The sequence below is a fragment of the Schistocerca piceifrons genome, chromosome 3 (assembly GCF_021461385.2).
Source record: "Schistocerca piceifrons isolate TAMUIC-IGC-003096 chromosome 3, iqSchPice1.1, whole genome shotgun sequence".
Classification (NCBI taxonomy): domain Eukaryota; kingdom Metazoa; phylum Arthropoda; class Insecta; order Orthoptera; family Acrididae; genus Schistocerca; species Schistocerca piceifrons.
The window spans coordinates 191625011-191645069 of NC_060140.1; the positions used below are offsets into that span (position 1 = coordinate 191625011).

A 20059-nucleotide genomic window follows, 5' to 3' on the forward strand; every position below is an offset into this window, starting at 1 on the left:
TTGCTCACCGTGCAATCCAAGTGCCTTTTGAACTTCCTCTCTCACTATCTGATGAAGAACACTTGTGACATCAGTTCCTTCCTCCATCACAGACATTGATACAATGTTTGGAAGCTGTTCAAACTTCTTAAGTGTAATTCCTTTTTGATGCATCGTCTCGATATACTGGCACCATTTCATGAAGTCGTCTGCTGTCGAAACCTTCAGGAGTAAGGCTTGATACATGTCCTCAGCAACATCCTTCAAGAGATGTGCAACCTTATCTTCCTCCTTCATTCTAGGATCCACTATTTTACACAGCTCCAAGACATCTTGAATGTAGGATGGTGTAGTTTCTCCTGCACACTGGGCCATGCACTTTAATTTATCTTCAGCCTTGCACTTCTGTCATCGTGTGTCGCCGAAATACTTGCACAGTTCCGCCTGGAATACTTCCCAGCTTGTGAACTTCTCCTCGCTGTTCATATACTATTGCTTTCCAGTGCCTTCCAAGTAGAAAAATATGTTAGCCAAACCCACTGTGTCCCATTTGTTAAATTTGGCTATACGGTCATATACCTTCAGCTACTTGTTTGGATCTCGGCCATCATCACCAGAGAACCAGGAAGGATGTCTCGTGGTGGCACACAGATGCTGACATTGTAATGTCTTCTTCTTCTTCTGTCTTCGATAGATTGTGACCTGTTGAATACGGCTCGAACTTGGGTTTCTTGCCACGTAAATGGCAGCTCCGTCGTGGCCGGATGGGAGCCACTGTGTCGTCGATAATGTGCACTATCACAAGTTCCAATACCCGGCGCCTCCACCAGAATAATGTGACATAGAAGAAGGTGTAATTAGGTGAATGATGAACACTAACTTCACTTTACAAAGGTTTATTCAGCACTTGCACATACAAGAATGTGGATCAAACTGCCTATTCTTAACATTTGTGGATACTTCTAGAATGTACTCAAACTAAATATAGAAATTAAAATTGTACAATCCAGGTGAGTTTTGAACTCATGACCCTCCATGCAACAGTTTAGTATCATAACCATTACACCATGGTGCTACTCAGCTTCTTCTGTGACAATACCAATGCTATAAACTTCACTAGCAATTGAAGTACAGTGCAAAACTAGGAAAATTAGTACCATATTTACTGGATTAGAAGACAAAGTTTTTTTCCCAAATTTGTCATTCAAAATCTATGGAGTTGTCTTATATTCACATATTAAACTATTGCTGCTGAGGTCAATGTTTTTACATTATTTAATAGATTGACATTTAAAAATGAAACTTGGGATATTGAGGTCGTGTGCAGATTTATTTTGAAGAATTCAGGAGGGTAGGAAGGACAAATGATACTCGCACTCTGACAGGTTCGAGATTTCCTTACATACTGAAGTGCTCGATGCAGTATTGACCTTGCTCAAACAATCATGTGGCATTTGACTAACATGGTACTCATGCAAGGGATAAGCGAGAAACTATGAACTACTCACAACAACAATCTATTGCTCTGCTTAAAATTTGTTAATTTTCTGGAACATAGAAGGACATAGAATTTAATGCTATCATCTTACAAATTCTTGTTGTATTTGAACAGGTATGCAATAAAACTTCACATGTATTATGGATACTGTATACTTGTGGTACTTTTTAAGTGAAGTGTACATTGAAAGGCAAAAATGTTATCCTTCAAAAACAGTACTTGAACCTGAATGAAAGTCAATAATTTTTGTGATTATTGAGATCTGTAATGATTTACCAACTGGGTTTCAAATCAGAAATTCGGTCACTGTTCACATATTAGAGTACTGGATAAAAACGTCACCACCTTTTAATCACTTTTAGAACATGATGGTGACATTCAAACGAATCAAGAAAGAAAATCAATCCCCAGAATCCATAATGTCTAAAAAATTAAATAAAACACCTTAAACTGGCTGTAACTGTTATCACAAGAATAAAATACAGCAGCAAGACCCACTGTGGAAGTAGTACCAACAGTCGTCACTAGACCGCGGGATGAACGAATGTTTGAGAATTTCACTGAACTGTGGTTGCAATCTTTTATTTACGTAGCAGTTGATGTTGTTGCATACGACCTGCATGGTAGAAGATATTGCGGCCTGTATGCCACAGTTGCTCAAGCACAGCATTATGGATAGGGTGGAGGGGGAACAGTGAAACCAGCTTGGCTGAGAACTACGATAAGTGCAGGGAGGGCAGTAGTGAGCAGGCAGCAAATTATGTCGTGCTGCCAACCATGGCAACCTATACCATGTACTTTGGCTTTTTATGGACATCTACCATGTTTAAACTGCAGTTTGTCTAAATCCATTTGAATTGGCTTTAAAATTGGACAGATACACAACACTGGTATACATTTCTGCAGGAAACAGTAATTTTGTTGACGTTCACTGTGACATATGACAGGAATGAAGGGTATGTGTCAGCTGATGGTACTGTGCAGCCAATGAGAGACCTGTGGGCAAACAATATGTTTGGCTCATTCAGTATAGAATTGAAATCCAATATGAAGTCGGTAGAAAACGGCAGTGTCCTCAGATTCCACCACAATCACAATATTACATATTGTAATGTATCTGAAAGAAATAGCAAAATATTTTTGACAGCGAAGGTACAAATTTCACAGTTATGCTTTTAGGACGATGAGTAAAAACAGTGATACGACAGAAAATAGGCTTAGTAAGCAAAATAGGTATTGAAGACAAAAATTAATATAAATCACTTTTTTCCCCCTTGTATTATTAAAATTTAGGCAATCAATAAATTACATAAGTTTAAAATAGGTATAATTCTGATCTTTTTGGCAGGCACTTAACGTCAATAAAACAGTGTGTAGTTCTGATTAGGATGTTAAAAATAAATTTTTCTTAAGGACTCTCTTAAAAAAGGAGACTGTCTTATATTCAAGGTCATCTCATACTCAGTAAACATGGTAAGATATTTTAAGGGTAGTAATAGTGTTTGCCAACGTTATAATTTATTTAGAACAAATGCAAAGATAAAGCAAATTAGGTGTTATATTCCCATACAATTTTAATGTTCCCTCTCAATAATATGGGTGGCTACCATACTAGCTATTTTGTAAAATTAAAGATTTAAGTGGATTTCTTTGCAATACGTGCAGTGTTCATGATAGGAAAATGCTTATCGGGAATGATTTGTACGGATCCAAGGTCAATTTATGTAAGTGTGACTCAGATAGAGATCTTGATTATGTTCCTGAATACAAATGTACTTCCAAAGTTGTTGCTAATAAGGAAAATATGAGTAACTACGTAAGGAAATAAACGATGTCAGGTTGTGTTCCTTGCCATACTGCATGCGATTTTATGCAACGCTGTTATGGCAGGAATATTAATAGTCATCTTGAACATTGCTCATGTGCCGTAGTAAGGTGACAATAAAACTAATTTTATATTGCACTAAGTCATAGATTAATTTTTGAGGTTGTTATACTTTATTATTGCAAAAATTGGTGACGCAGATCTTAGTATCATAAACTGAAACAATTCGGATCTTTTAAGTTTGTTAAGACTGAGAGGTTTCACATTACTGTTTCACTAACTTGCCCAGTAAGTAAACAGTGGTAAGTCAATGCTAACCCATGTTAGGTGAACTCTGTTTGTAAGTGAATAATGTTAAGTACCACTGACATATTTTCACAAATGAAATTTTGGATGGAATGTCATTACTGTAGAAATTTTTGTAAACAATAACTCGACTTAACCAAGTAATAACAATGGATGGAGTCAGAATATGTTATCTATGAAATTTTACTGAAAATTTACTGCACAACTTTTCAAAACAACCGACCAGATAAGAAAAAGAAGGGGAAAGAAAAGACTATGAAAATAAGATTGAAAAACAACATTAAAAATGCTCTCAAGTAACCTCTTTTTTTATTTTTTTTATTTTTTAAGAGAGAGAGTGTGTTGTAGATTTTTTTGTGTTGTTGTCTGTAGTTTCAAAGTGTGTGCTTTAGTATTTAACTGATTAAAATGGGTTTACATAACAATGAAAATGGAGTACAGAACTTACTATAGATCATAATGCGACAATAAAGTATACTAACAATGCATTAACTAATCCTGCCACACTGCAACCAGTCAGTCTTATCCCAAAACTCCAACTTTTAAGTATCCTCTTTGCAGTGATGTTACAGCCAAATCACTTCACTGACGCTTACACCATATCAGGGTTGCAATAAGGACTCTGTTCGACTGCTCAAATGCTATTACAAATAAATAAATTAATTTTTAAACTAATAAAAGTAAACAAAAATTAAATGACTGTTGTTTCCAAATACATGGCAAGAGTCTCCCAGCAGTTATCTATTATACCAAACCATTTCAATACAGCTATAATGATCCTCTTGCTTATACACAAATATAAACTGAAAAATTTAAAGGAGTAACTCTAAAAATTATATAAAACAGGAAGTATTTTGTGAAACATATAGAACGACAACCTGTATTGTCATAATTAACTTACTAGTATTCGTATATGTATTTGTGAAGCAGAAATAGTCCACTGCATTCAGAGTTAGGAGGTGACATAGGAACTGTTCCTTCTCATCTTCACAACGAAGAAATGCATATCTCTTGTAAAGGCTCCTATAAACAGAAAAGAAGAGCAGTTACATAGTCATACAAATCGATAAAGCTTTCTAAAATTCAAAGTACAAAACACACAATACTGTCACTGTAACATACATTTTTCATCTATCTTCAGGAAAGATCAAGTTAATAAAAATGAGAGATATATTAATCATTTTTTTAAAAAATCACACATCTCATACTCAACTGTCATCACAGTGTTTAAATGTACATCAAGAAAACAGTACTGTAATGAAACAGAATATCTGCATCTGGCTACATACACAGTAACTAATATCTTGAATGTGTATGACACTGACCTCAGAAGAGCAGTATCTGACAAGAGAGTTCGCAAGTGACGTGAGAGCAGCTTCTTCTCCAGAGACAGTCGCACCCATGCTCTTGCATAGCCAATATGTGTTTTTACATCTGACATGGCTTGCACATTTCTGTGGAAACACAAAAAATAATTTCAAATATCATCAAAAGAAATTTATACATGGTACAATTATTATTTACTTAAACTTTTCTGGAAGAACTAAGCAAGAAAATTTATTGTGATGTCAGTTTCTCTGTACTTGCCAACTCTTTTAGCACTAAAAATTATAATATTTCACTTGGGTAACTAAAAAATTATAGCATTAATAACATACCCAATGCAGGTGAAGCTTTGCCTATATTCATCAACTGCAGGTTTTAACCAGGAATTGGCAAATGTAGGGCTAAACTTGGAACCTAAAATATAGCATCCCAAAAGGCTCTTGTCCTGTTATTGACCTTTCTATGCTTGCAATCTACATGTGAACACTAGAAAAGCACAAGCAGTTCACAGACCAGACCAAAATCAAGGTGAACTGTGATGACTCCATGAAGCCTGCTCCATCTTTTCACATCCACTACAGGACAATAAATGGATGTTTTTCTGAAAGGATCTGCAGAACATCACTACATTTGAGCTTAACATCAAGTCTCTGAGCAACCAAGTGACAACATTATGCTGAACAACATATCTAAAAAGCCTTCTGAAGCTATACAGAAATGTACGTAGGGTTAGGTCCAATTAAGAAGCCACCAAACTCAGAGAAGTGGTCATAAAAGCTCTCATAGGAGGAGTTCCTTGGATCACGGCCATCTAGTTGCACTGGGAAGGACTGGATGTTAGCAGTTTCCATGATGCACCCATAAAAGCACTTAACTGAACAAACAAGAACAAGTTGCCAGACAATGATATTTATCATTGTGGAAACAGCTCAGGAGGACACTCCAGATGGTGACATCTACAAGATGGAGACATTACTTCTCTGTAAGAACTGATCCTCTCCCTACTGATCTGGGCACTGAGTTAAGAGTGCTTCATGTGCCAGAGTCTGGCAACATAGAAAAGTACTGCCACCTGCTACCAACATGTGGCAGAGAACCATGACTTGTACACCTATGACAAGAAAGACGACCCTTCCATGTGTGTGGGCTGTGGTGGACCACACATGGCACACTGGTTTCAGATCACATACATACCATGAATAAGGCAAATGACAGGAAAATGTCAAGAAAAATTTGATAACAGTCCCAGAAGAGTCTGCTAGGGAGTTAAGTGCACCAACGTTGTTGCATCTCAGCTGAACAGACAGGATGAAGGCATGCAGGCAGCCAGTTGTCTGCTCCACAAGTTAACAGCGGAATCTGCCATTGGTTGCAGTGTGGGAAATTGCATGTGAGCACTGCAGGAGTCAGTGTCTGGCAGCTTACAGTGCAAAACACTACCAGCAGTGGTACGATTGCCACACAAGTGGCTGGCCAAATTTGCCAGTGGCAGTGGTGGTGGTGGAACACATGAGTGAGTTAGGTGGCAGTCTTCACTGGCACACTGATCAGGTAAGACCAAATAGGCAGGCAATGAGGATGACTTGACATGGTCACCCCAGCCATCTCACATCTGATTAAACAGATATCGCATGCCATATGTACCACTATGTTGAATGCACTTCAGGCAGACCAAGTAAGAGTATGCCAGCAGCTCCAGCTAAGGTTCTGGAGGTTTTCCTTGGAAGTAAAGTGAATTCTAGAGATGTTCTCATGTCTACAAAATTCCTAGTCAGAAGATGTAAAACTAAGCTCATTCCCCAATTCTAAATAAACTGTGATAAAATAATAGAACAATAACTTTTGTTGTTATAGAGTGGATGTCTCAATGTCTCACCCTCTCCCATCCAGAGAGGAGTGGGGCCAGGAAGCAGCATATCATTGTATTCAACAAAAATTTTAACAGCTCAACAGCCCTAATTAGTTTAATAACCTTACAAAACCACAAAATATCCAATAACAAAGTGCTGGGTACCTTTGGTGAAGTGGTATTAAACAGCAATAATCATTAACATGGGTTAGGGTTTTATATGCCACCAATGTCATGATCATTAGATGGGGGCACCATGTCAATTAGCCTACAATAGAGGAAGTAACTGAAATTATTGAATAAACTCTCTGGTGCGCTCTTGAAATGATTTAATGAATCAGTTGAAAGGATAGGGGTTTACCTCATACATTCCAAACGCAAGAGCACTGTTTTACCAATATGCTAAACCTCGTAGATTAAATACTCGCAGATGGAGTGGCTCTTACATGTTTACATTGTGGTGCGGTTGAGCCTAGATCATGTCATACAGTGGGGGTGTTTCTTACTACTCACATTGTAACCAGTGCATGTGTCTTTCAAACATCAGGGTCACCAATAAATGCTAGGTCTTATAAAAAGACTCTTATTTCCCACATTTAAAGAATGTAGGATACAGAAAAATGTGAAAGAGTGATACCTCTAGATACACAAAGCAACAAGGAAAAACAAATAATAAACACATTAGTGGTCACGTGAACACCGAACGAAATGTATTGCACGTCTCTGGCTTGGAACACTATGCTGCACGATAATTTTCACTATGTGCACTTGTCACAACCAAAAAATCACTTTCCCACTTGTACATGAATATTTATGCTAGCAAGGGGGTAAGAGTGAGCCCACTGCCTTATCATCTGTTTGCTTATAATAGCTTCTTTGAAAGCAGAAATACACTCAAAGACAAAAAAATTACCCATCACAAGGGAATCATAAAAACGGGACAGAAATCAATAGATGCACAGAACATGTACAGAGAAACAGAGGATTACAGTCGCAGAAAAATTGGACGATTTATTCAAGAGAAAAAACTTCACAAATTCAGCAAATCAATAGCACATTGGTCCACCTCTAGCACTTATGCAAGCAGTTACAACACCATGGCATTGATTGATAAGGTTATTGGATGACCTTGTTTGGGTATCATGCCAAATCCTGTCCAATTGTAAAATCATCAAAATCCAAGATGGTTGGAGGGCCCTGCACATAATGCTCCAAACATTCTACTTGGGGAGGGATCTAAAAACTTTGCTGTTCAAGGTAGGGTTTGGCAAGCATGAAGACAAGCAGCAGAAAATCTCACTGTGTGGGCAGGCACTAACTTGCTGAAATGTAAGCACAGGATGGCTTGCCATGAGTGGAGACAAATCAGGGTTGGTTGGTTTGTTGGTTTAAAAGAGGAGGAAAGTGACCAAACTATGAAGGCATCGGTCCCTTCTTCCTAATAAAACAATGCCACAAGTGTGAGAATAAAACAGACGAGACCCATAACACAAAATGGAAGAAAGGAAAGACCACAAGAATGAAGGAAAGGCAACGAACACTTAAACAAACAGAAGAGGACAAGAAAAACAACAGAGAGGTGCAAGAAACAGAAGAAGCAGATTACAATGGCTGGCCGACTACGAAAATAAAAGGAAAAGCCAGCCACCCTGCCTCCACCCTAAAAGGACTAGAGTGGAAGACAGAGGGAAAAAGGACATGCGCTAAAACTTAGATCAAAAGATAAAACCCACCCTTACGAATAAAACGTAAAACTAAATCAGCAAACGAGGCGTTGTCAGATAAAATGGGCGACAACGAGTCTGGTAACCCAAGATTTCTTCGCTGGGTAGCCAAAGTGGGACAGTGCACCAGAATATGGGCCCTGTCAACCAGGCGCTGGACCGACACTGAAGTGGGTCTTCACAGCACAGGAGGTAGCCGTGGGTCACCCAGGCACGGCCAATGAGGAGCCAGCAGAGAACCACGGAATCCCTGCGAGAGGCCCTCATCGAGGACTTCTACACATTCATGGTCCCCTTAATGCCTTGCAGTTTGTTGTGCATACTGAGATTTTGCCATTCCATCTTCCAAATCTGAAAAACCTTGTGGCGTAATAACATATGCAAGTCAGTTGTGGGGATGCCCATCTCCAGAAGCGGTTTCCGTGTAGCCTGTTTGGCTAGCCTGTCAGCAAATTCAATTCCTGGGATTCCGACGTGAACAGGGGTCCAGACGAACACCACTGAATGACTGGACTGACCCAGGGCATAGATGGACTCCTGGATGGACACTACCAAAGGATGACAAGGGTAGCACTAGTCAATAGTTTTCAGGCTGCTTAAGGAGTCAGTACATAAAAGAAAAGACTTCACAGGGCATGAACGGAGATACTGAAGTGCACGAGAAATGGCCACCAGTTCTGCAATGAATACACTGCAGCCATTGGGTAAGGAATGTTGTTCAATATGGTCACCGCGAATGTTGGCGAAGCCAACGCAACCATCAGCCATCGAGCCATCGGTGTAAACCACTTCAGAGCCCCGGAACACGTCAAGAATTGAGAGGAAGTGACAGCGGAGAGCCGCAGGGTGAATGGAGTCCTTATGGTCACATGAAAGGTGCAGACGAAGCTGTCGCTGAGGTGTACACCATGGAGGTGTACGTGAACGGACCGCAAGTACAGGCGGTAAAGGGAAGGACTCCAGTTTGGAGAGAAAGGACCGCAAGCGAACTGCAATCGTTAGCCCTGACCTGCGCCGATGATGTGGGAGGTTGACTGCCACGGGCGGGAAAAGGAGATGGTAATTCAGATGTTCAGGGGAACTATGAATGTGCACTCCGTAACTGGCAAGCAGTTGTGCACATCTGATCTGCAATGGAGGGACACCAGACTCCACCAGTACGCTGGTCCTAGAAGCTCCTGTCGCTAGTCGAACCCCACAGTGGTGCACAGGGTCGAGTAAATACAGCACTGAGGGTGCTGCCGAACCATAAACCACACCCCCATAGTCAATTTGGGATTGGACAAGGGCTCTGTAGAGCTGCAGCAGCGTAGTGTGATCTGCGTGCCAATTGGTGTTGCTCAGGCAATGGAGGGAATTGAGGTGCTGCCAGCACTTCTGCTTAAGCTGACAAAGATGAGGAAGCCAAGTCAATTGAGCATCGAAAACCAGTCCTAAGAATAGATATGTCTCCACTACAGTGAGTGGATCGTCATTAAGATAAAGTTCTGGGTGCGGATGAACGGTATGACACTGACAGAAGTGCATAACACATGACTTTGCGGCCGAAAACTGGAAGCTGTGGGCTAGAGCCCCTGTCTACACCTCGTGGATGGCTCCCTGTAGGCAACACTCAGCAACACCAGTACTGATGGAGCAGTATGAAATGCAGAAGTTGTCTGCATACAGAGAGGGTGAGACAGACGGCCCTACAGCTGCTGCTAGATCGTTAATGGCCACCAAAAATAGAGAGAGACTCAATACAGAGCCCTGCGGGACTCCATCCTCCTCAATATGGATGGAACTATGGGAGGGACCAACTTCTTTACATAAGTCAAAAATGACAGAACCAGATGTTGCCTTCTGGAAAAGGCTGTTCGGATGGCAGACTCGAGGGACACAAGATTATCAGTGGTAGAGCGGCCCTGGTGGAAGCCACCCAGAGATGGAGCAAGTAGGTCATGTGACTCCAGGACCCGACCCAACCCAACCGCCAACATACCATACGTTCCAGCAGCTTACAAAGAAAGCTTAGCTATCCACATCAAGCGGGTTTTTACCGGGTTTGAGAACCGGAATGATGGTGCTCTCTCGCCATTGCAATGGAAAGACCATCGCACCAGATCCGGTTGAAGATAATGAGGAGATGTCGCTTGTAGTCAAGTGAGAGATGTTTAATCATCTGACTGTGGATCTGATCTGGCCGTGGGCAATGTGCAAAGGCACTGAGGAACTCCCACTCTGTAACTGGGGCGTTATAGATTCACTGTGGTGTGTAGTGAATGAGAGGACATTCCCTTCCAGCAGCCGTTTGAGAGTGCAAAAGCTGGAGGTTAATTCTCCAACGCAGAGGCTTGAGCAAAGTATTCAGCAAAGTGCTCAGCGATTGTGTTTGCATCGGTAGATAATGCGCCATTTATGTTAACACCAGGAACACTTGTTGGGGTCTGGTACCCAAAAAGAAGTTTGATCTTTGCCCAGACTTGGGAAGGTGACGCATGGCACCCAATGGTCGAGACGTATCTCCCCCAACACTCCTGCTTCCATCGTTTGATAAGTTGGTGAATGAGAGCACAGAGCCGTTTAAAGTCTATGAGGTGCTCCAGGGAAGGGTGCTGCTTATGCTGCTATAGAGCTCACCGACACTCCTTAACTACTTCAGCATTTTCCAGTGACCACGGAGGGACTGCCTTACACCTCAGGCACCCTAAAGAGTGAGGGATTGCGTTTTCTGCCACAGAAACAATTTTTGTAGTCACCTGCTCAACCATCACATTGATGTTATCATGTGGGGGAGATTCAACGGTGACAGCAGAGGTAAAAGTTTCCCAGTCAGCTTTGTTTAAAGCCCATCTAGGCAGGTGCCCATGGGCCTGACACTGGGACAGTGACAGGAAGATGGGGAAGTGGTCACTACCACACAGGTCATCATGTGCTCTCCAATAGATAGATGGGAGAAGTCTTGGGCTGCAGATTGATCAATCAATGGCCGAGTAACTACCGTGAGCCACACTAAAATGTGTGGCGGCCCCAGGATTTAAGGGGCAGAGGTCGAACTGAGACAGTAAAGTTTTGACATCTCTGCCTCGGCCAGTAAGCACAGTGGCCCCCAACAAGGGGTTATGGGTGTTAAAATCTCCCAAAAGTACAAAAGGTTTAGGGAGTTGATCAATCAGAGCAGCTAATACATTCAGGGGTACTGCACCATCTGGAGGAAGACATACATTGCAGACAGTTATTTCCTGCGTCGTCCTTATTCTGACAGCCACAGCTTCAAGAGGGGTTTGAAGGGGCACAGGTTCACTACAGACTGAGTTTAGGACATAAACTCAAACCCCACCTGACACTCGATTATAGTCGCTATGGTTCCTATAATATCCTTTATAGTCACGGAGGGTAGTGGTCCGCATTGCAGGGAACCAGGTTTCCTGAAGGGCAATGCAGATAGCTGGTGTAAAGATTAACAGTTGGCATAGCACAGCCAGGTGACGGAAAAACCCGCCACAATTCCACTGGAGGATGACGTCATCGTGAAACTGGGAAGGCATGGAAGATTCAACGAGGTAGTTTACGCCTCATGGTCACCTGCTGCCACTGACTTATTGCTTGAGCAGTTTATATCCATTGCGTCTGAGGGTCTGGTGAGATCTATGTCCTCAGTGGATGCCAGAATCTCCACTCCATCCTCAGACGCAGAGCTTGTAGGTAGCGGCGGTGTGGGTGCCACCGCAATTTCCTTGGTCTTAGGGGTTTTCTTTTTGTATTTCTCTCGCTGCTCCTTGGGTTTCCCTGACTGGGAGGACTTCATTGGCTCAGTCTCTAGAACTGGGGATGAGTGTGAAGCCCTATGACCAGCAGCTTTTGGGCTCTTCAGCCACTGGCGGGTGTTATCTTTCCCACTAGCAGAAACCTTGGAAGGGAGTGACCCAAGGAACCCCTTCCTAGCGAGAGAAGCTGCTTCTCTGGCTTAGAAGTGGGGATGGAAGTCCCCAATGGTTGGAAGGGGGGGAGGGGGGGGGGGTTGTTGCTCCCAAAGTAGGTGGTGTAGGAGCAACAGGGAGGGAAATAACCCCCCCCCCCCCCCCCACTATCAAGGGGGCAGGTGTAGTCTTCCAGCTCTGTGAGGTGACTGGGGCTGGCGGAGTTGATGGTGCCAGAACTGTTGTAGCAGCAGCATAAGACGATGTCATCTGCACAGGATGCAGGTGTTCAATTTTTTTCTTAGCCTCAGTGTGTTCAGTCGGTCTAGGGTCTTGTACTCCATGATTTTCCTTTCTTTCTAGAGAATCCTGCAGTCTGGCGAGCGAGGCGAATGGTGCTCTCTGCAGTTGATGCAGATGGGAGGCAGGACACATGGAGTATTGGAATATGATGGGTGTCCACAATCTCAACATGTGATGCTGGAAGTACAGCGGGAAGACATATGGCCCAACTTCCAGCACTACAAAACAGGGCATAGCACACCATCAACGTACTACTGTGCTATAAGTGTGCCAAAGATGACAACCAAAGCAGTCTTGCTATGAAACGAAATAGCACACCAGACCATTGCTCCTGGTTGCAGGCCGTGTAGCAGGAGTGGTGGTCTGGGATGCCATTTCTTTTCATAGCAGGGACCCTTTGGTTGTCATCTTCAGCACACTGATAGCAAAAAGTACATCGACAATATTCTACAACCTATTTTGTTGCCTTTCATGGCAAGCCAACCCAGCAATATAATGCTTATCTGCACATGGTGAGAGTTTCTACTGCTTGTCTTCATGATTGGCAAACCCTGCCTTCAACAGTAAGGTCACTGGAACTCTCCCCAACTGAGAATGTTTGGAGCATTATGGGCAAGACCCACCAAGCAGCTCGCAGCTCCAGATTTTGATGATCTACTTGACCTGCTGCACAGAATCTGGCATGATATCCCTCATGAGGACACCTAACAACTGTATCAATCAATGCCGAGCTGAAAAACAACTTGCATAAGAGCCAGAGGTGAACCAATACATTATTGACTTGCACAATTTGTGAATCTCTTTCTCTTGACTAAATCATCCAATTTTTCTGAAATTCTAATAATTTGTTTGTCTGTAAATATACAATACATCTGCTGATTTCTGTACCATTTGGATAATTCCTTCACAGTGTGCCTTTCTTTCTTTCTTTTTTGTGTAATTTTGATTTAAACAACATTATACTGTATTAACTATGCTCAACTGTTTTTCTGGATTTATGTTGTGCAAATACACGAACTGTGACACAATATCCTTACCAGTAATTCTCAAGAAGAGCTGTGTGTGTCAAAAGATACTAATTTTGCACTTTTTGGGATCCTAACATGTGTCAACTTGTTTACCAAATCTTAACTGTTCTTATTAGTATATTTCCCTTTAAAGTTCAGTTTTTTCTTCATGATGTTGTTGATCCTTTTGACTCTACTGTGTTGCATATACTGCTGGTTAGGTTGACACTTCTGGTTTGTGGAGTTTGGGTAAGTGTAGTGCCCTAGGTTTCAGTTTAAAATTACACTTAAAAACTTACTACTCATGTTGTACCCAGCTCAGGTATCAGGGTCACAAATTGTCAGCTTTCATGGGAAGCCATTCTGGGCTTACATATCAGCAAGATAATGCTTATCCGCACATGGCAAGAGTTTGTACTGCTTGCCTTCATGATTGACAACCCTACCTTCAACAGTAAGATCGCTGGATCTCTCCCCACCTGAGAATGTTTATCTATTCGCTGTATATGGAAAGGTTCCATTAGATAGCTCCTCAATTTCTTGGAAAATATGAACCAGTAACATACTGAAATAAAGGTCAGTGTGGAGATAGGGGTTTCCACCATCAATTTCCTATACATCAGCTTAGAGATAGTAGATAGGAATCATAAATTTAAAATTTTCTGGAGAAGTTCCTTTAGTGACACATTCATCCCAGCTTCTTCTCAACATCTGACAGCCTACAAACACGCAGTATTCCAGCACATGTCCATTGTCTCCTTTCTATTCCCATGTCCCAAGAAGGCTATGATGAGGAACTTAATGCAATGAAAACTACAGCTACAAACGATGAATCTGAATGCAACATTATTGACAACATTTTCAATAACAAACTGAAGAAGCAAGCCAGAATCCTACTGTACCCAGTGTGTGTGTGTGTGTGTGTGTGTGTGTGTGTGTGTGTGTGTGAGATTGTTTTTTTTATGTGCCACAGACATTAGGCAAATGTTTCAGCCATATCTGTATACATACTCTGCAAGCCACTATACGATGTATGGCATATGGTACCATGTACCACTGCTAGTCACTTCCTTTCGTATACCACTCGCAAATGGAGCAAGAGAAAAATGAATATTTATATGCCTCTGTAAGAGCCCTAATTTTTCTTATCTTAGCAACCCTTAAGTGAAATGCTTGTTGGTGGCAGCAGGATCTTTCAGCAGTCAGCTTCAGATGCCACTTCTCTAAACTTTCTCAATAGAGTTTCAAGAAAAGAACACTGATTTCCCTCCAGACTTTCTCTTTTAAGTTCATGAAGCACCTCCATAACACTTGCTTGTTGATTGAACCTGTCAGTAAGTCAAGCAGCCTTCTTTAATTCGACCTAGTGGGGATCTCAAACACTTTAACAGTAATCAAGAATGTGTTGCACATGTGTTCTATATGTGTACTCCTTTCTAAATGAGCTACACTTTCCTAAAACTCTCCCAATAAGCTGGAGTCTATGAATCACCTTCCCTACTACCGTCCTTATGTGCTCATTCCATTTCACATTGCTTTGCAACATATTTAATCAACGTGACTGCATCAAGCAGCTCATCACTAATACTTCATTTGATCATTACATGATTGTTTTTCCAACTTACCGGCATTAACTTACATTTTTCTGCATTTACAACAAGCTGCTGTTCATCACAGCACACATAAATTCTAAGTCACACTATATCCTTCTACATTCACTCAACGACAATACTTCCCCATACACTATAGTGTTGTCAACAAAGAGTTGCAGATTGCTACTCACCTTATCTTTCAGACCATTTATATATATCTAAAAACAAAGATGATGTGACTTCCCAAACGAAAGTGCTGGCAGGTCGATAGACAACAAACAAACACACAAAATTCAAGCTTTCACAACAAACGGTTGCTTCATCATGAAAGAGGGGAGGAGAGGGAAAGACGAAAGGATGCGGGTTTTAAGGGAGAGGGTAAGGAGTCATTCCAGTCCCGGGAGTGGAAAGACTTAACTTAGGGGGAAAAAAGGACAGGTATACACTCGCACACACACACACATATCCATCCGCACATACACAGACACAAGCAGACATTAGTAAAGGCAAAGAGTTTGGGCAGAGATGTCAGTCGAGGCGGAAGTAAAGAGGCAAAGATGTTGTTGAAAGACACGTGAGGTATGAGCAGCGGCAAATTGAAATTAGCGGAGATTGAGGCCTGGCGGATAACGAGAAGAGAGGATATACTGAAGGGCAAGTTCCCATCTCAGGAGTTCTGACAGGTTGGTGTTAGTGGGAAGTATCCAGATAACCCGAACAGTGTTGACACTATGCCAAGATGTGCTGGCCGTGCACCAAGGCATGTTTAGCCACAGGGTGATCCTCATTACCAACAAACACTGTCTGCCTGTGTCCACTCATGCGAATGGACAGTTTGTTGCTGGTCATTCCCACATAGAAAGGTTCACAGTGTAGGCAGGTCAGTTGGTAAATCACGTGGGTGCTTTCACATGTGGCTCTGCTTTTGATCGTGTACACCTTCCGGGTTACAGGACTGGAGTAAGTGGTGGTGGGAGGGTGCATGGGACAGGTTTTACACCGGGGGCAGTTACAAGGGTAGGAGCCAGAGGGTAGGGAAGGTGGTTTGGGGATTTCATAGGGATGAACTAAGAGGTTACGAAGGTTAGGTGGATGGCGGAAAGACGCTCTTGGTGGAGTGGGGAGGATTTCATGAAGGATGGATCTCATTTCAGGGCAGGATTTGAGGAAGTTGTATCCCTGCTGGAGAGCCACATTCAGAGTCTGATCCAGTCCAGGAAAGTATCCTGTCACAAGTGGGGCACTTTTGTGTTTCTTCTGTGGGGGGTTCTGGGTTTGAGAGGATGAGGAAGTGTCTCTGGTTATTTGCTTCTGTACCAGGTCGGGAGGGTAGTTGCGGGATGCAAAAGCTGTTTTCAGGTTGTTGGTGTAATGGTTCAGGGATTCCGGACTGGAGCAGATTCGTTTGCCACGAAGACCTAGGCTGTAGGGAAGGGACCGTCTGATGTGGAATGGGTGGCAGCTGTCATAATGGAGGTACTGCTGCTTGTTGGTGGGTTTGATGTGGACGGACGTGTGAAGATGGCCATTGGACAGGTGGAGGTCAACGTCAAGGAAAGTGGCATGGGATTTGGAGTAGGACCAGGTGAATCTGATGGAACCAAAGGAGTTGAGGTTGGAGAGGAAATTCTGGAGTTGTTCTTCACTGTGAGCCCAGATCATGAAGATGTCATCAATAAATCAGTACCAAACTTTGGGTTGGCAGGCCTGGGTAACTAAGAAGGCTTCCTCTAAGCGACCCATGAATAGGTTGGCGTATGAGGGGGCCATCCTGGTACCCATGGCTGTTCCCAGGGCGGATATTTGTGTATAAGGAAGTGGCATCAGTGGTTACAAGGATGGTTTCCGGGGGTAACTGACTGGGTAAGGATTCCAGGCATTCGAGAAAGTGGTTGGTGTCTTTGATGAAGGATGGGAGACTGCATGTAATGGGTTGAAGGTGTTGATCTACGTAGGCAGACATACATTCTGTGGGGGCTTGGTAACCAGCTACAATGGGACGGCCGGGATGATTGGGTTTGTGAATTTTAGGAAGAAGGTAGAAGGTAGGGGTGCGGGGTGTTGGTGGGGTCAGGAGGTTGATGGAGTCAGGTGATGGTTTTGTAGGGGGCCTAAGCTTCTGAGGATTCCTTGAAGCTCCGCCTGGACATCAGGAATGGGATTACCTTGGCAAACTTTGTATGTAGTGTTGTCTGAAAGCTGACATAGTCCCTCAGCCACATACTTCCGACGATCAAGTACCGCGGTCGTGGAACCCTTGTCCGCCGGAAGAATGACGATGGATCGGTCAGCCTTCAGATCACGGATAGCCTGGGCTTCAGCAGTGGTGATGTTGGGAGTAGGATTAAGGTTTTTTAAGAAGGATTGAGAGGCAAGGCTGGAAGTCAAAAATTCCTGGAAAGTTTGGAGAGGGTGATTTTGAGGAAGAGGAGGTGGGTCCCGCTGTGACTGACGACAGAACTGTTCCAGGCAGGGTTCAATTTGGATAGTGTCTTGGGGAGTTGGATCATTAGGAGTAGGATTAGGATCATTTTTCTTCATGGCAAAGTGATATTTCCAGCAGAGAGTACGAGTGTAGGACAGTAAATCTTTGACAAGGGCTGTTTGGTTGAATCTGGGAGTGGGGCTGAAGGTGAGGCCTTTGGATAGGACAGAGGTTTCTGATTGGGAGAGAGGTTTGGAGGAAAGGTTAACTACTGAATTAGGGCGTTGTGGTTCCAGATTGTGTTGATTGGAATTTTGAGGTTTTGGAGGGAGTGGAGCTGGAAGTGGGAGATTGAGTAGATGGGAGAGACTGGGTCTGTGTGCAATCATTAATTTGAGACCATTTATATATAGAGAGAACAAGAACAGTCCTATGACACTTCCCTGGGGCAGTCCTGACAATACCATCATCTCCAATGAGTACTCACCGTCGAGGACAATGCACTAGGATCTTTTCCTTAAGAAGTCTTCAAGCCACTAACATATCTGGGAACCTATTCCTTATTCTTAAACATTCATTACCCATCTACAGTGGGGCACCATGCCAAACACTTTCTGGAAATCTACTAATACGGAATCTGCCTATTGCAGATTCACATGATACTGTGCAAGAAATGGGCAAGCTCGAATTCACATGAGTGATGCTTTCTGCTGATTTGTGAACAGAAGCTATTCTATCTCAATGAAATTTATAACATTCATACTCAGAATACGTTCAAGAATCCTGAAGCATACCTATGTTATGGATATGGGTCTGTAATTTTGCAGGTCTGTTCTTTTGCCTTTCATATATACATTCTGTGAACTCATACAGGAATCTGTGTGATGGTCACACAGTGGTGTAGCTGTATGGTCACTCAACATGAATTACTTTTTTAAATGTGAAATTTAAAAATTTATCTTCTGGTTTGCTGTCTTCTAGTGACGCATAAGACTAGTCAAGGAATGACTGGGTAGCAGCTTTTGAATTGCTTAGTGATTTTATGAATGAACATAATGATGGAAGCTGTTGGATGCTTTACACATATACCTTTTAATGGACACACAAATTTCTACCAACTTGTCAACATTTTCACATTCATTTTTTTACCCAAGAATGCAACAATCTCTGGTTCCTCAGAAATTTACCAAATTTTGTAAGTAAACCACAATGGGTCTTTTCTGTCCTTATCCACTTACTTGGCACATACTACTACAGAGCACAATTTACAATTAGTTTACAATTTGTCCATAACTTGTCCATCATACTGGGGATAAATGACGTATATTCATCGTTTAAGTAGAATGCTAACAACTCCTTATCTGCTCTTTCCGACATAAATACTCTCCTAGCCTTCTTGATGGATTTGTAATCTTTATTAACCATCGTCACAATGATGACCTCATGATCAATAATGCCTCTCTCTACATTGACACTGTTGATTAAGTAAAGTCTGCTTGTAGCTAAAATGTCTCAGATATTTCTACTGCATGTGTGTTGTCAAATTAGCTGCTCAAGGTTTTCCTCAAATCAAAAGATAAACAACCAGCTGGACATACAGGTATCATGCATAGTGAAGTATGTTCAAATGGAACTCAAAGTTATGAGATGTATATGAAATACAAATTATTCCAGAAGTCAGATGCATACACTGTCATGTAACAGTCACAAAATTATTTTTATTCTTATAGTCTTTAAAATATGATTTTTCTAATTCTTAGTCTTAGTTAAGTTAAAACTGTTGCCTAAGCATGTACTTTAAACAAAACAAATATTTTTTTTGTTCAGCTACATGTGACTTATTTTACTGCTGTGTCAAAAGGAGTGAGCAAAATTCATAATAATGATCAGGCATACCTCATATCAAATGTGAGGGATATAGGGAGAGGTTTTAACATTGGTTGCTCCAATATCTTCCTTTCACTAGGTGACGCTGGCTCAGATGTTTTATGTCGATCTCGACTTCGGGTCTGGGGTGGAGTCAGATCTGTTTCCAGTGCCATAGATGATAAGTCTGTTTATGGAAGACAATTTCAAAATAGTTTATTAATAACTATAATAAATACACTTACATAATAAGTTACTGCTAAAGATTTAAGCACAGCAAAGACAAATGTAGCAACCTATTCTTAAAGTGTTAGTTGCCTAAAAATATATACACAATGATAACATTACTTTTTAATTCAATTTCAACAGCCAACAGATTTCAATCCACAACATTTTTCTCACAAAGTTATTTAAGTTGATAATATGATCTTTGCTACTACATTTAGAATGAAAAAACTCA

At 41.9% G+C, this 20059-nt stretch overlaps 1 protein-coding gene across 1 annotated transcript in view; it reads right to left on the bottom strand.

Moving 5' to 3' along the window:
• Positions 1 to 20059, bottom strand: part of LOC124787687 (DENN domain-containing protein 5B) — a 475881-nt gene that overhangs the window by 26866 nt on the left and 428956 nt on the right. Inside the window, exons 14-16 of the mRNA XM_047254514.1 lie at positions 19630 to 19786; positions 4934 to 5062; positions 4510 to 4631 (exon numbers count right to left, since the gene is read on the bottom strand). Coding sequence (XP_047110470.1) covers positions 4510 to 4631; positions 4934 to 5062; positions 19630 to 19786 — 408 coding nt within the window. The remainder of the gene's footprint in view (positions 1 to 4509; positions 4632 to 4933; positions 5063 to 19629; positions 19787 to 20059) is intronic.